This window comes from Tetrahymena thermophila (genome assembly GCF_000189635.1).
Source record: "Tetrahymena thermophila SB210 genomic scaffold scf_8254460, whole genome shotgun sequence".
NCBI lineage: Eukaryota > Ciliophora > Oligohymenophorea > Hymenostomatida > Tetrahymenidae > Tetrahymena > Tetrahymena thermophila.
Window position 1 is genome coordinate 296,746 of NW_002476237.1, and position 13,085 is coordinate 309,830.

At 23.4% G+C, this 13,085-nt stretch overlaps 4 protein-coding genes across 4 annotated transcripts; 2 read left to right on the top strand and 2 right to left on the bottom strand. All coding sequences in view use genetic code 6, as the record gives it.

Moving 5' to 3' along the window:
* Positions 1-242: 242 nt before the first annotated feature.
* Positions 243-6,106, bottom strand: TTHERM_00348780 (coiled-coil and C2 domain protein 2A, putative; the record flags this gene model as incomplete). Its single annotated transcript, XM_001023033.2, has 17 exons — positions 243-644; positions 712-832; positions 895-1,289; positions 1,400-1,818; positions 1,871-2,078; positions 2,136-2,269; positions 2,326-2,643; positions 2,709-2,880; positions 2,950-3,175; positions 3,241-3,407; positions 3,470-3,870; positions 3,920-4,148; positions 4,204-4,776; positions 4,833-5,396; positions 5,479-5,582; positions 5,680-5,752; positions 5,813-6,106. 17 exons carry the CDS (start codon positions 6,104-6,106, stop codon positions 243-245), a joined length of 4,800 nt encoding a protein of 1,599 aa, XP_001023033.2.
* Positions 6,107-6,811: 705 nt separating this feature from the next.
* On the bottom strand, positions 6,812-9,690 carry TTHERM_00348770 (hypothetical protein; the record flags this gene model as incomplete). Its single annotated transcript, XM_001023032.2, has 8 exons — positions 6,812-7,048; positions 7,104-7,193; positions 7,256-7,344; positions 7,394-7,442; positions 7,497-8,564; positions 8,620-8,934; positions 8,985-9,491; positions 9,544-9,690. 8 exons carry the CDS (start codon positions 9,688-9,690, stop codon positions 6,812-6,814), a joined length of 2,502 nt encoding a protein of 833 aa, XP_001023032.2.
* A 302-nt stretch (positions 9,691-9,992) lies between these two features.
* Positions 9,993-10,569, top strand: TTHERM_00348760 (hypothetical protein; the record flags this gene model as incomplete). Its single annotated transcript, XM_001023031.3, has 2 exons — positions 9,993-10,431; positions 10,547-10,569. The coding sequence occupies exons 1-2, from the start codon at positions 10,131-10,133 to the stop codon at positions 10,567-10,569; spliced, it is 324 nt and encodes a 107-aa protein (XP_001023031.2). The 5' UTR covers positions 9,993-10,130.
* An 866-nt stretch (positions 10,570-11,435) lies between these two features.
* Positions 11,436-11,972, top strand: TTHERM_00348749 (ubiquitin carboxyl-terminal hydrolase family protein; the record flags this gene model as incomplete). Its single annotated transcript, XM_001470926.2, has 1 exon — positions 11,436-11,972. The coding sequence occupies one exon, from the start codon at positions 11,436-11,438 to the stop codon at positions 11,970-11,972; it is 537 nt and encodes a 178-aa protein (XP_001470976.1).
* Between the last annotated feature and the right edge of the window lie 1,113 nt (positions 11,973-13,085).

Genomic DNA, 13,085 nt, shown 5'->3' on the forward strand with positions numbered 1-13,085 from the left:
TGTTATTATCATTAATTATAATTTTTTTGTTGTTTTTCGTTTGATTAATAATATTTATATTTGAAAGAAGGATTCAACTTTTTTTAAATATAAATACCTCTTAAACTAAAAAGATAAATTTTTTTATGAAATTAAAAATAGTTTAACATACTTTAATATAATATGTTTATAAAACAAAATTTAGAATCAAATAAAAATTAAATTTATTTTAAAAAAGCTAGTTTAATTAATTTTTGAGTATTTCAATCTTCGTATATTACACCTACAAATACCCAAACTGATATAATAAAGTTGGGATAGCAATAGCACTTAGTATCTAAGAGATATTCTATATCTTTTTTAAGAATTTCATGAATTCCGGTTTATTTTATTTCTTCCCAAACTTTTTCGATTGATGTAAATGGTATATTTAATGGAAATCCATACAATTATTTAGTAGCAGGAATAAATTCTTCGAATTGACTTTAAATTTATTCTAAGGTTTGTATTGCACTTTAAAATTTTCTTTTTAAATCGCTATTGTGTTCATTAGGTTAGCTTCCTGGAGCAGGGAATCCTTAACCCGGAGCACCAGGGAAACCTTATCCACCCATAGGATTTGATTATATTGGATTTATATTATCTATTTAGTTACTTAATTCAGTCTATAATTATAATAAAAATAAATAATTAGTTTTAAAGTTTATTTTAAAATTTAAGTTATTTATTTACTCCTTAACCAAAGAATCTGAGTCTATATTTCATTGATTCTAATTAGACAAGTAATTAATCTTTAATTATACTTCTATATTCCTAATGAACATTTACTCTAACCCCTCTTAACTCAGTAATTCTGTTAATTTAATTAAATAGTATTAATTACTTTGATTATATGTTAGTTAAGTGTTTGTTTACCTATTTTATATGTAGTTTTATATCGTAATAGATAACTAATCAATTGGTTTTTATGGAGTGACTTCATATTACAAAGCATCTTCATTTTTATAAATAGGTTCTATACCTTATTCACCAAATATTGTTTCTATTTGCTTGTCATTTAAGAATGGTCTCCATAGCTTCTGATTTTCTATATTCCAGTCTATTTAGCCAGGAGCACTGCTTGACTGAATGTTAGCATAAATATTTTTTTCATCAATTACACAACCAACATCATAAAGGGGACATGCTTTATCATATCTCTGGATAACTGACTATTTATTTTTACCTATTGTAAAGCACATAAATGTTGTCCCTTTTATTTCTGTCGTCATTACAAATGGCTCACCTGTAGAAGGATTCCATATTTCGACCTAAATATTTTTATTAAAAATCGTAAATTTCAGGTTCTTTATAATTAAATCAAAAAAGTATTTGTTTTAATTTAATTTTATTGAAATTATAAAATTTATTTTTAAATTACCTTATTATTTTAACAATCTCTTCTTAATACATAAAATGTCTTTCCTTCAGGTATAGCATGACCTAAAATTACATAGCTCTTATAATTAATTCTACCACTGTAGTAATCTATATAGTTAAAGTAGTTGCATAACAAGAAAGCATGCTCTTCGAAATCACCTCCCTTTAAATCTATGAATTATTGAGAATCACAGTGGACATCTGGGATATCTTTAAACAATTCTGTATCATTTTTAAATGGAATTAGAGATACAAAACGTGCAACTTTTTCAATTGCATGCAAATCACTCTTTAAATCTTTATGATCTATTTTTAAACCCTAAGAAAAGAGATTTGGTGGAGCTAGCTTAGTGAGATATCTTGGTAAATAAAATGAATTTTATTCAATATCATTTCCGAAGATTTTAACATGTCTTTTTGCTATTTTATGTATGAAAATTAGTTATAAAAGATTTAAATAATAAAAGCATACCAAAGTTTTTATTTTTTCTGTAATCTTCTAGCCATTTAACAGAGTAATATTCTAGTCTTTAATCTTATCCGTCTCCATAAAAGATATCGTCATTTTCTTAAATAACTTCTATAAAGGGATCTATATGTATGGAGAGACTCACAGTTGTTGGAATACTAGGATCTATTCTGACTTTAGAATTTCTTATTTCTTGTGCAAGTGGATTCATCTAATAAAAAATATTAATTTATTTATTGTAAATGTAAAGAATCAAATGGTTATATACATCTTGTTAATCTAAACCGAGCAAACTAGTATTATCAGTATAGTAGCCTAGGATGATTACGGGTCTGCTTAATCTAAATGTGGCTTAAAACTTCTAATTTTAAAATAAGGTGTACAAAGGAATAGATACACTTCCTATTTAAAAAAGAAAATTTAATAAAATAAAAAATTAAAATTATTATTTGATTTACCTAAAAAGAAATCATGCTCAGTTTTAATCTGTTTCTTTTTGTTTTCTCTACCAAATCTACGAATATATCTTTTATCAAACAAAGTTACTATTAAGCGATTTGACGAGTCAAACAGCTCATAATTTGAAAGCTTTTTATTTTGGAATTGAGGTAAGAATAAGGCTCTATCTGAACTCCATTCGGGATTGTTTCCTTCGAATGGCTTTGATTCTATAAAGTATTCTTATTTCTCAAAAACAAGTTTGATCTAAATAAAAGAGTTAACTCTTTCAAGATCTTGCAGATTCTTAAAATCAACTCTTTTTTCTTTATTCATGTCTGAAGTTAAAAATAAAATAAGTTTAATGAAAATAAGTTTGATTCATAAGCTAATTATTATTTACTTTAGTCTACCATCTTTTATGGTTCCATCATTTACATTTACCCCATGCCGAATTATCCGAATTAGCCATATTATGGCATCATGAATTAATTAGTTCTAGTCTTAATGAGTGCATTAATTTGCTCCCTTGTCTTATCATCATCTCTAAGGGGAACATTAGTACCATGTGAAACCTATTTTTTAAATAAATTAATTTTTAGGATCAAAAGATATTTATTCACAAAAAATAAGAAAAAAAATACATGGAACAAGATATTGATACCATCTTTAATGTCCTAAAGCCTGATTTTTTCTTCTTTCTTTTTTTTGGGCTACAATCTTCTCTATTGTGTGAAACATTATTTGATAAGTTCAAATATAACGATTTCATTTTCTCCGATAATGTATTCATTAACGACATTTTTAAGAGTTAGAGGAGCTCCATCTTTATTATTTTGCTTTCTCAGAAGTGCAAATTTTTATCTTTTTCTAAATTTATTGGTAATAATAATTTTTTTAAATTTATTTAAGGGGGCTATATAATAATGTATTACAATAGAATTCTTTTAATGTTTTCAATACGCTTTTTGGTTTCTACCTTTTGATATTCAAATACTTCTTTTGTTGTGATTGCAACATTTTCTAAGAACATGGGCTTTTTATCGTCTTTTTATTCCTCCAAAAGCAATTCTTCTTGCAAATACAATCCTTACTCTGTTTTCTAAAAATGATTTAAATCAATTAAATTTAAACTAACATATTAATTAAAAGTTTAAATCTTACTTCTAATAATTTCATCAATTCAGTATTGTTATAGATTTCATCTTCTTTCATAGGGATGTAAGTGATATCAGGGTTTATCAAGCTGCATTTTATAAGCCTCTCTCTAAGTGAATCAATATGAGCAAACGGTAAAAATATGTCTCTAAGTACTTTTGCTCTTTAGTCTTTGAATCTTATATTTCTGAGCTTTTCAATTTAGAGTTCATTTCTTGGGTCATTCACATCAAAGTGAAATCCATCATCGTCAAAATCTTCGATAATTTTATTCACTTCATCGTTTGGATCTTTAAATGCAAGCATAAGATCTTAATTTGTTGCTAATCCTTTACCAAAGTTATCAATATTATGAGGAGGCATCTTATCACCCTAACCAGTCCATTCACAAAGAACACTAACCTTACCTATAATTTTTTATTATTAATGAATTAATTACTTTGTATTAATAATTACCCCTATGAGTAGCACTATCTCTAGCTTTTTATTCTTGTAATTGTAGCTATTCCATCTTTTGTTAAATCATTTTCTTTTCTTCTTCCTTTCTCTTTTCTTCTAGCTATTAAGGAGTTAAAATTTATTCTTCAACAACATTTTATTTATTAGGATCTTCTTCTTGCTATTACTTTTCTTAATTTTCATCTTTTTTAGCTTTCTTCTTGCTGTTAGCCATCATGATTTCTTACTTTTTTTCAAACAAATTAATTTAATTTTTCAATTAAAATTAAAATTAAAATTACCTTTTTAAGCTACTCTCTTGCAATTTCATCCTGCTTTGCTTTTAGTAGGAGTTTCTTTTTTTCGTTTTCTATTTCTTAGAGCTTTTAAGCCCTTCTGGCACTCTATCCTTAGCAAAATTCTACTTCACTCAAAACCTAAGATGTGGCTGTGATGGTTTTTGATTTATCTCCTGGAATTTCTAAATCAATTACATCTATAATTTTGCTTACTACACCATCCTGAACGATTCTTAGCTGCATTGATTTTGGGCGTGTAAAAAGTAAAATATAAAATTATTCCATAATCTTAACTTCAAAGCTAGGCCAGTCTATAGGATATGCCTAACTCTAACCTGCCTCTTAACCATTAACCAATAGCTAAACAAAAATTTTTTCTTTTCTAATAGTATTACGTCTTCCTACTTCAGATCTGTCAACTTCTTTATCATCTGTATAATTATCTTTAACTAAAACGAATTCAATTTCCTAGCCATTATCGGCATTTCTATATTACTTGGCATACAACTTGATAGGATTGTTAACTCTATTTAAAGTTTACCTATTTATTTAGATTTATTTCCATCTTTCAATTATCTATTTTTAGTTTAAAATACATTATTACTTGAGTTGAAAAAAATATACTGAATTACATCATCAATCAAACCTTTGATTAGGTTTGCCTCATCTGCAACCAATCTTTATAATTTGTTTCTTTCATTTTCAAGAATAGCAATCTATTTTTTAGGTTGTTTCATGGCTGAATGTTCAAGATAAGCAATTTCATTTTCTATAACTTTTATAGCTTAGTCATAGTGAGGAATAAGAGCCAGATCGCATCTTTGTTTATATTCATTTACTTTTTGTATTAATTCTTAGATGGAAATCTCTTCAGTAACCATTTTGAAGTGTTTAGTAATTTAAATTTTCCCTACGTAAACTCTCAAACGATAAGGTATATGTTTATTTTAATTCAATCTTTCACACATTACTGCAGGTCTTCTTTTTATAGCCAAAGACTAGTTAGGTCTCTGAGAGATAACTCTTATTTTAGAAATCTTTTCATCAAAAAACTCTTAATCAATGACTAAATCACCATTTTTCTTGAAAAATTTCATTAAAAATCTGTCATTATCTTTCATGCGCTACTTTTATAATTGCTCTTCAAGTAAGTAGAGCCATTGACTTTAGTCTGTTACATATAAACCATCTTTTTTCTATTTTAAAATTAAATTATGTTCAAAACAATTTATATCATTCATATTGATTATTTAATTGTCTGTATTTATAATATTATACTTATAAATCATCCATTTCAGATTTTGGGCGGTTTTTGCTTAAAAGTTCATCCTTCAAACCTTTTTGCTCTTATTCGCTTCTTCCTTCTAAAAATGCTTTCCTGGCTACATATTTTAAATAAAATAATATAATCAGTAAAAGCTTTCTCAACTTATTGCTAAAAATGCTTAAAATATAAAATTAAAACGTGATCATATTTACCAATAATTGAATCATCTATCTCTTCCATAATAATTTTAGATAAACCCAAAAAACCTTCCTTCTTTATTTCAGACTTTTGAATAACAAAAATTAATATTTAAAAATATAAATACATCCATGTTAATTATTTTACTGTTATTTCTTCATAATCTGCCTTTCTATCTAAATCTGAATAAAAATCACTTCTTACAAGTTAGGTCAGATTAATTCTATTTTAAATTCTTAACTAAGATGGAAGCTGAATTTTTTTAAGCTCGCCTTTAACTTATTTATCTTCCTGATTAGGTTAACCTTTATCATCAGGCTTTCCAATATTTTATGGTGGTTATAACCTAGAATTCTAGTTAGCTAATTCAATATTTTACTAAAATTGCTATTGCTGCTAAGGTTACGAATCAAACTAATTATTTCTATTTAGTTATAACATTTTATTACTATTATATTTTAGTTAATTATTTAAAATAGATTCCTTATTTATGATTTATATATAACTTTAAAAAAAGAATTTATTTAATAATTTTTATTGTATCTTCAATGCAAAAAATTAAAAATAATCAAAGAAACACTGTTTGTTATAATTTTTATAGAATAATTTGAAAATTTAAAAAAATTAATATCAAAAAATATGCATACATGTATAGATATATAGATAGATATCTAATAAATTTTGCTGATCTTTTTATCATCATTATTATTAATTAATATTCTTATGTTTGTATATTTGCATTGCTATTAAATATGCATTCATTATCATATTAAGAATATCAATATTTATTTATAACTTAATTTGCATTTTTATTCCCGCAAATTTAAATTTATAATTAAGCACTGATTTATCGAAACATAAATCAAATCTATATATCCTTATACTAACATTTTTAAAAATTAGATTTTACTGACTTGTGTTTTTGTCTGTATTTTTTATTTATTTATTTACTTTTATCTAAAATCATTTGTATTTTTTTATTTAATTATTTTTCATTTAGTTTTATTAATTAAAATTGTTTTTCGACTTTAAATTTTATTTAAAACAACATGTTTTCATTAATAAGCTAATGAATAAATTTAAAATATGTAAAGGAAAAATAGTTTTATTTGAATTTCAAGTATAATAAATATCTTAATTTATAAATCAAATAACTTTGATACTTTATAACGTTAACATTATGTAATTATAGTTACCAATTACAGAATCTAGTATTTTATTAGAAAATACTAACTCTGTTTCTGGTTTTCTGCATTCTTAGCAGTGAGGAGTATATCCTTTAAAGCAAGCATCACAAAATGAATGACCACATGGGGCACATGTCTTAGCATCTTTTATAGTCTGTCCACAATAGGAGCACCCGAATTAAGCTTCTGCTGCTTACTATTTTTTAGTTTATTTTAAATAAAAATTAATAATTATAATTCAAAATCATTACTGCAGCATTTTCAATCTTAGCAACTGAACTTCTTAGAAGTTTTTCTTTATCCTTTAAATCTTGAATTTATTACTTTACCTTGATAGGATCCTTTATTTTATTAATTATTACATTTTATTACTTAAAATTGAATAAAGAATAAATATTATTACTAATTCTTCTAAGTTCTTCTCTGCAATAGCAAGTTTACTTGTTAGTGTTTTAATATCAAGGTCTTACTTAAACAGAAGTGAATCTTTTTCTAAAATTAAATTTGATTATTTAATATTTAAATTTCATATTTATTTTACTTGAAATTTATCTGGAATTTTCATCTCTTTCCTCTTTTAATTTTTCAATCTAAAAAAAAACAAACAAATTCTTTAAAGAAAAAAAAAAAAAAAAATATTTTACTTATTATTAATATTCTAAGGACTAATTCAAAAAGGCATCTTTTTAAATTATTGCATTATTTAGCTCTTAAATCTTTTTTTCATAAGAAGCCTTAAGAGATTTTAGATCTCCATCAAGTTCTTTTTCGTTTTTTGAAAGGAGAGAAATCTTTTCTTCATATTCATATTTGATCTTTTTTAGATCAGCTTCTTTATCTTAAAGCATAGTGATGAGTTCTTTGTGGCTCTTGTTCAAAGCTTAACTATTTAAAATTTCCTGTTCCATTCTTTGCTTAAGTTCTTCTATTTAATTCTACATGGAAGAGAGTTATGTTTATTCTGACTTTTAATCACTAGTTAACTAACTATATTTGTCTTTCAACTCTTTGTTCTAAGAAGAAAGTAATTAAATTTATTATTCTAATTTGCTATTTTATTCTTCTAATTCTTTAGTCTTTTACATCAGCTGACTGTTGTCTGACCTCAAAGTTTAAATATTTTAAACAAACTCCTAAAGTTTTTCTTAATTTTTATTGACTTCTTTTTATAAATTATCTATTAAATTATCTTTAGACTAAACCATTTAGAAGTAGTTTTACTTTTCTTTTTCGAGCATGTTTTTCTTTTGCTCGTATTCATTTAAGTTTTTAATTAAGTTTTAATTTTACTCTGCTTATTTATTTAGCTCTGAGTTTTGACTATTTAGTTCTTACTCTAACTTTCTGTTTAAGGCATTTTTTTGCTCTTCTGAGATACTGAGAGCACTTTATATTTAAAGTTTTTCATCATTTAATATTTAATTCATATTCTTTTCTCTTTCCAGCATTTCCTTTAACTAATCAATTTACTGCGAAGATTGTCCCTCATACTCTGATAATCTTTGTCTTAGATTTTATATCTCTGAACTCATTATTTATACATTATCTCTGAGTTCTTTAGTAACTTATTAATTATTCTTTACTTCGAATTTAGCAATTAAAATGATTTCATCCTAACATTTAGATTTCATTTCTTCATAATTATTAATCAAATTTAAGTAGTTAAAACATTTGCAGTTATTTCTTTCTTCTCTCAACTTGCTTAATTCTTCCTAATATTTTAAAAAATGTAAATATAAAAAATAAAATAGGCATGTTTATTATTACCTCTAGTTCCTTGTTTAATTCTTTTAGCTATGCAGTTTCCTATTTTATTGATGACTCATTGTTACTTTTCATCTTCAGTAAAGTTTATTAAGATTCATGAACATTTTCTAGCTTTTTAAGCTGTATGAGTAAATCACTTTCTCTCTGTTTTAATGTTTATATTTCTTTTTTCATTTTTCTATCATGGTCCAATAATTCTTCCTTAAGAGCCTCAGAATCTTAGGACTTGTCTTACAAATCATTTATCCTATTAAGTGCTTTATCTAAATTTTCCTCTAAAATTTTAACCTGTCTCTCACTTTCTTCTTTTTAAATCTAAGTTTTTAACATGTTAAATGTCTAAAAAAGGATAAATAAAAATATACATTTAACTGTTGATTCTAATCCTTTAAAGTTTGTAAATCTGCTTAAAATTGTTTTTTTTCTTTTTCAAAGTTTTTATCTTGGTTTAGAATTTTTTAGAGTTGAGAATTTGTTTCTCTAAGCTGTTGATTTAAATCTGTATTTAAACTATTTCTTTGTTCTAATAAAGATTCCAATTCTTAAATTCGCTTATTGGCTTTAGCTAGCTCATTTTAAACCTTATTCATATGAGATACTTTTTCATTTGCTGCTTCATTATCTTGTTATCCCTTAACTAATTTACCATTTGCATCATCTAATTTTCCTTCTATGTCTTTTATCTTTGACAAATAATTCTAATTGAGATCTCTTAATTACTGAACTTCATTTTTATATCTTTAAGTTTCTGATTTTTCAGTCTTAAACATTGTACTTAAGCTTTCGAAATTTCTCTAAAGTGCCATTACACTCTAGTTACGTTATTCTAATTCTTTCTTTAATCTCATAACCTGCGTTCTTAAATCTTCTTACTTGAAATAATATATTTTTGATACAATTTTAATCTTAAATTTCGTTTTATACATCTTCAGTTGGAGGAGGAATATCTTTGAAAGAAGTCCTAGACTTTCTTGTTTCTTTGATGAAATTATAATTTTCACTATCATCTTTTTTAGGAGGTTTATAATCTATTAATGGAAGAGTAAACTTCTTATCAAAGTTTTTTGACATTTCTTTTAAAATTTTATCAGAAACTGATAATTTAGATTTTTAATTATAAATTTTTTGAAAAATTAAATTAAAATTGTTATTTATGTCAAACAAACAAACCAAATCAAAAAAAAAGAATAATTTTTTTTTTGAATAACTTTTTATAGTGTTTTAAAATAATTTATTTAAGATATTTAAAAATAAATTTCTAAAATTGTAAATTATAAAACAAATAGACTAAATTTAGATTTAAAATGTCTATATTATGTAACTCAACTTTAATTAAGCTATTTCATAGAATCTTTCAAATTATGTAAGAAATTTGTATAAAGCAAAGTTATTAATCCTGTTAAAATTTAAAGGTTGCGAATATTTGCAAATAATATAAATTTTCATACAAAAAATTAAGTTACTATAGACTTTTTCAAACAAAAATTAAAAAAGGAAATCTAAGAATAAAAATGGATATCGAAGGAAAGACAATAATATTATAGAATCCAGATGGATCTATCTAAGTAGCAACATAGCCTCATTATAAAGGAAAAAAGTAGTTATAGTGTTATAAATGTAAATGCAGATTAATTTATGAGGGAAATGCTCTTAAAATAAAATGTACAAACTGCCAATCATTAAATGGTGTGCCTAACTAGCAAAGTTAGTAATAAATGTAGTAGCAAAGATCTATATCATGTGCAAGTTGTGGAGCAAGATGTTAATTATTAATTATTGATAACATGTTGATTGGAAATTGCAATTCTTGTGGTAATTTATTTATAATTTTATTTGCATTACTTAAAAAATAATAATTATTCTATTTTTATCAAAAACATTTTATTTATATTTTGGGCAAACAAATAATATTCTTACAATTAAAAAGGTGCTTTAACAGGTGTATATTGAATAGGATAGAGATAGTATAAGAAGAACATAAAATGAAAACCTTTTCTCAAAAAATCTACCAAATCTAGTTATTGTTAATTAATATAATTCAAGCTAAAAATTAGTTTAAAACAAACACTTAAAATGCAAAGGAAATGTGATTTAAAGCTAAACCAATTGATTGATTGATATGCCTTAATTTATTTTAATTAATCTTTGGTATTATTTTAGAAATTGAATACTAAAAATAATTTATATTTCCATTTTATAATGATAAAAATTTAAAACAAAAGCAAGAAATTTATTTATTTATTGTGTTATTAGTAAAATATAATACTTGTAATTTATATTTTAAAATATTTTATAAGTTTTAAAAATATTTATTTAAAACTCAGATACTTATTTAGAACTTTAAAATACTAATTATGTATGTAGATAGATGCTTTAAACTGCTTTATCTATTTTTGATGAAACTTCAATAAATTATATTTATAACTAATTATGGTATTTTTTTAAAAGGATTTAATTAATTTTAATTTTATTATAAAAACATTGTTAATATTTTATAAAAAAAATAAAATGAAAGAAGTTTAATTCTCTATTTTTTGCTAAAATTTATTATTTTAATCTTTCTTACTTAAATAGTAAAAAATTATAGCAGTGATTATTTGTTTAAAACAATTGATCCTTAAAAAATAATGTATAATTATAAATCATTAATATATCGAAATAAAGAGTTGAAGTGTTATTAATTCTTTTTTTACAATCAATAAAAAATATCTTGTTTTAAATATATAAGAAAAGAACAAAAAAAATAAAAAGAAGCAAGTGTAGTAAGTAATTCTCCAACAAACAAAACGAATTCATTTTATTGAGAAAAGTTTTTTATGAAATCTCTTTCATAGCAAGCAATACAAGCTATTTAAAATCTTAAAAAACTAGCAGATAAGCCAATTGTAAATAGTGAGCCCAAAGCAGACTAGATAAGTAATTAAAAAGACAATTAATAAAAATAAATCTTTAGCCTGCAAGATATTAAGTCTCTTGAAAAAAAAGATATTTGGCTTGAAGTAAAGGAAAAAGCTGAGAGTTTGGAGATAGGAGTTGAATCAAATTTTATGCCAATTATAAAAAAGACTATTAATTTATTGGATTTAATAATAGAAGCTGGCTTATAGTCATTTAATTCATAATAGATTACTTTTTATATAGACGAGATTTTGTTTACAGTAGTTTAAAATATAATTCGGCATAAGAAATACCAAACAGTGGAAAATTATCTGATTGCAGAATAGATTATTATAAAAACACTAGTGCTAATTAATTAGTCAATTTAGCTCGATATTCCAAAGTTGTCAGAAATATCTGCTTATATATTTAATACCTAAAGAAGATAAACACTTAAAAATGCAAAGGAAATATGATTTAAAGCTAATCCAATTGATAGATAGACTTTAATTCTAATTAATCCTAGGTATTATTTTAGAAATTAAAAACTAAAAATAATTAATATTTCAATTTTATAATGATAAAAATTGAAATAAAAACAATAAATTAATTTATTTATTGCTTTATTAGTAAAATAAAATACTTGTCATTTATATTTTAAAATATTTTATAAGTTTTAAAAAGATTATTTAAAACTCAGATATTTATTAAGAGCTTTAAAATACTAATTATGTATGTAGGTGCTTTAAACTGCTTTATCTATTTTTGATGAAACTTCAATAAATTATATTTTTAACTATTTTGGTGTTTTTTTAAAAAGGATTTAATTAATTTTAATTTTATAAAAAAACATTGTTAAAATTTTATAAATCAATTTTTTAAAATGAAAGAAGTATTTTTATTTCCCTTTAATTTGATGAAATTTCTTTATTTTAATCTTTCTTACTTAAATAGCAAATATTTATAGTAGTGATTATTTGTTTAAAACAAATGATCCTTAAAAATTATCGTAGAATTATATTTTATTAAGAATAAAAAATTAAATTAAATAAAAATTAAAACACCAAAATAAATAAAAATATCAACCATAATTAAAAATTAATTATATTTTTTTTATAAATGTATACCCTTAATATTACTGATGTTTCAAATAGTTTTAGATATAATTATTTATGAATGATTGTTAGCAGTCTTTATCCAAAAATTATTATCAAATTTTAATCTTTATAAAAATTTTTTTAATTAGAGATCAGAAAGGCAGTAAGAAATTAACAGATATTACTTATATAAGCATATGACTATTAGACTTTTTCTTCTACAATAAAATTATATATTAAATTTTATTCTATTTTTTATTTATATGGAGAATGCTTATTAATTAAATATACTTAATTTGAGAAATATGTTTGGCGTTTATATGTTTTTATTTGGTTTTTCCTAAAAAATTGTTGGAGAAAAAAATTTCTATCAGACATTTTTGTTTTTATGAATGATTTTATTTGTTTAAAATCAAAAGAATTATTTATTTGTAGAATAGGAGGAGAATAATAATATATGAATTGGTTAACATATAGGAAAGAAGAGAGAAT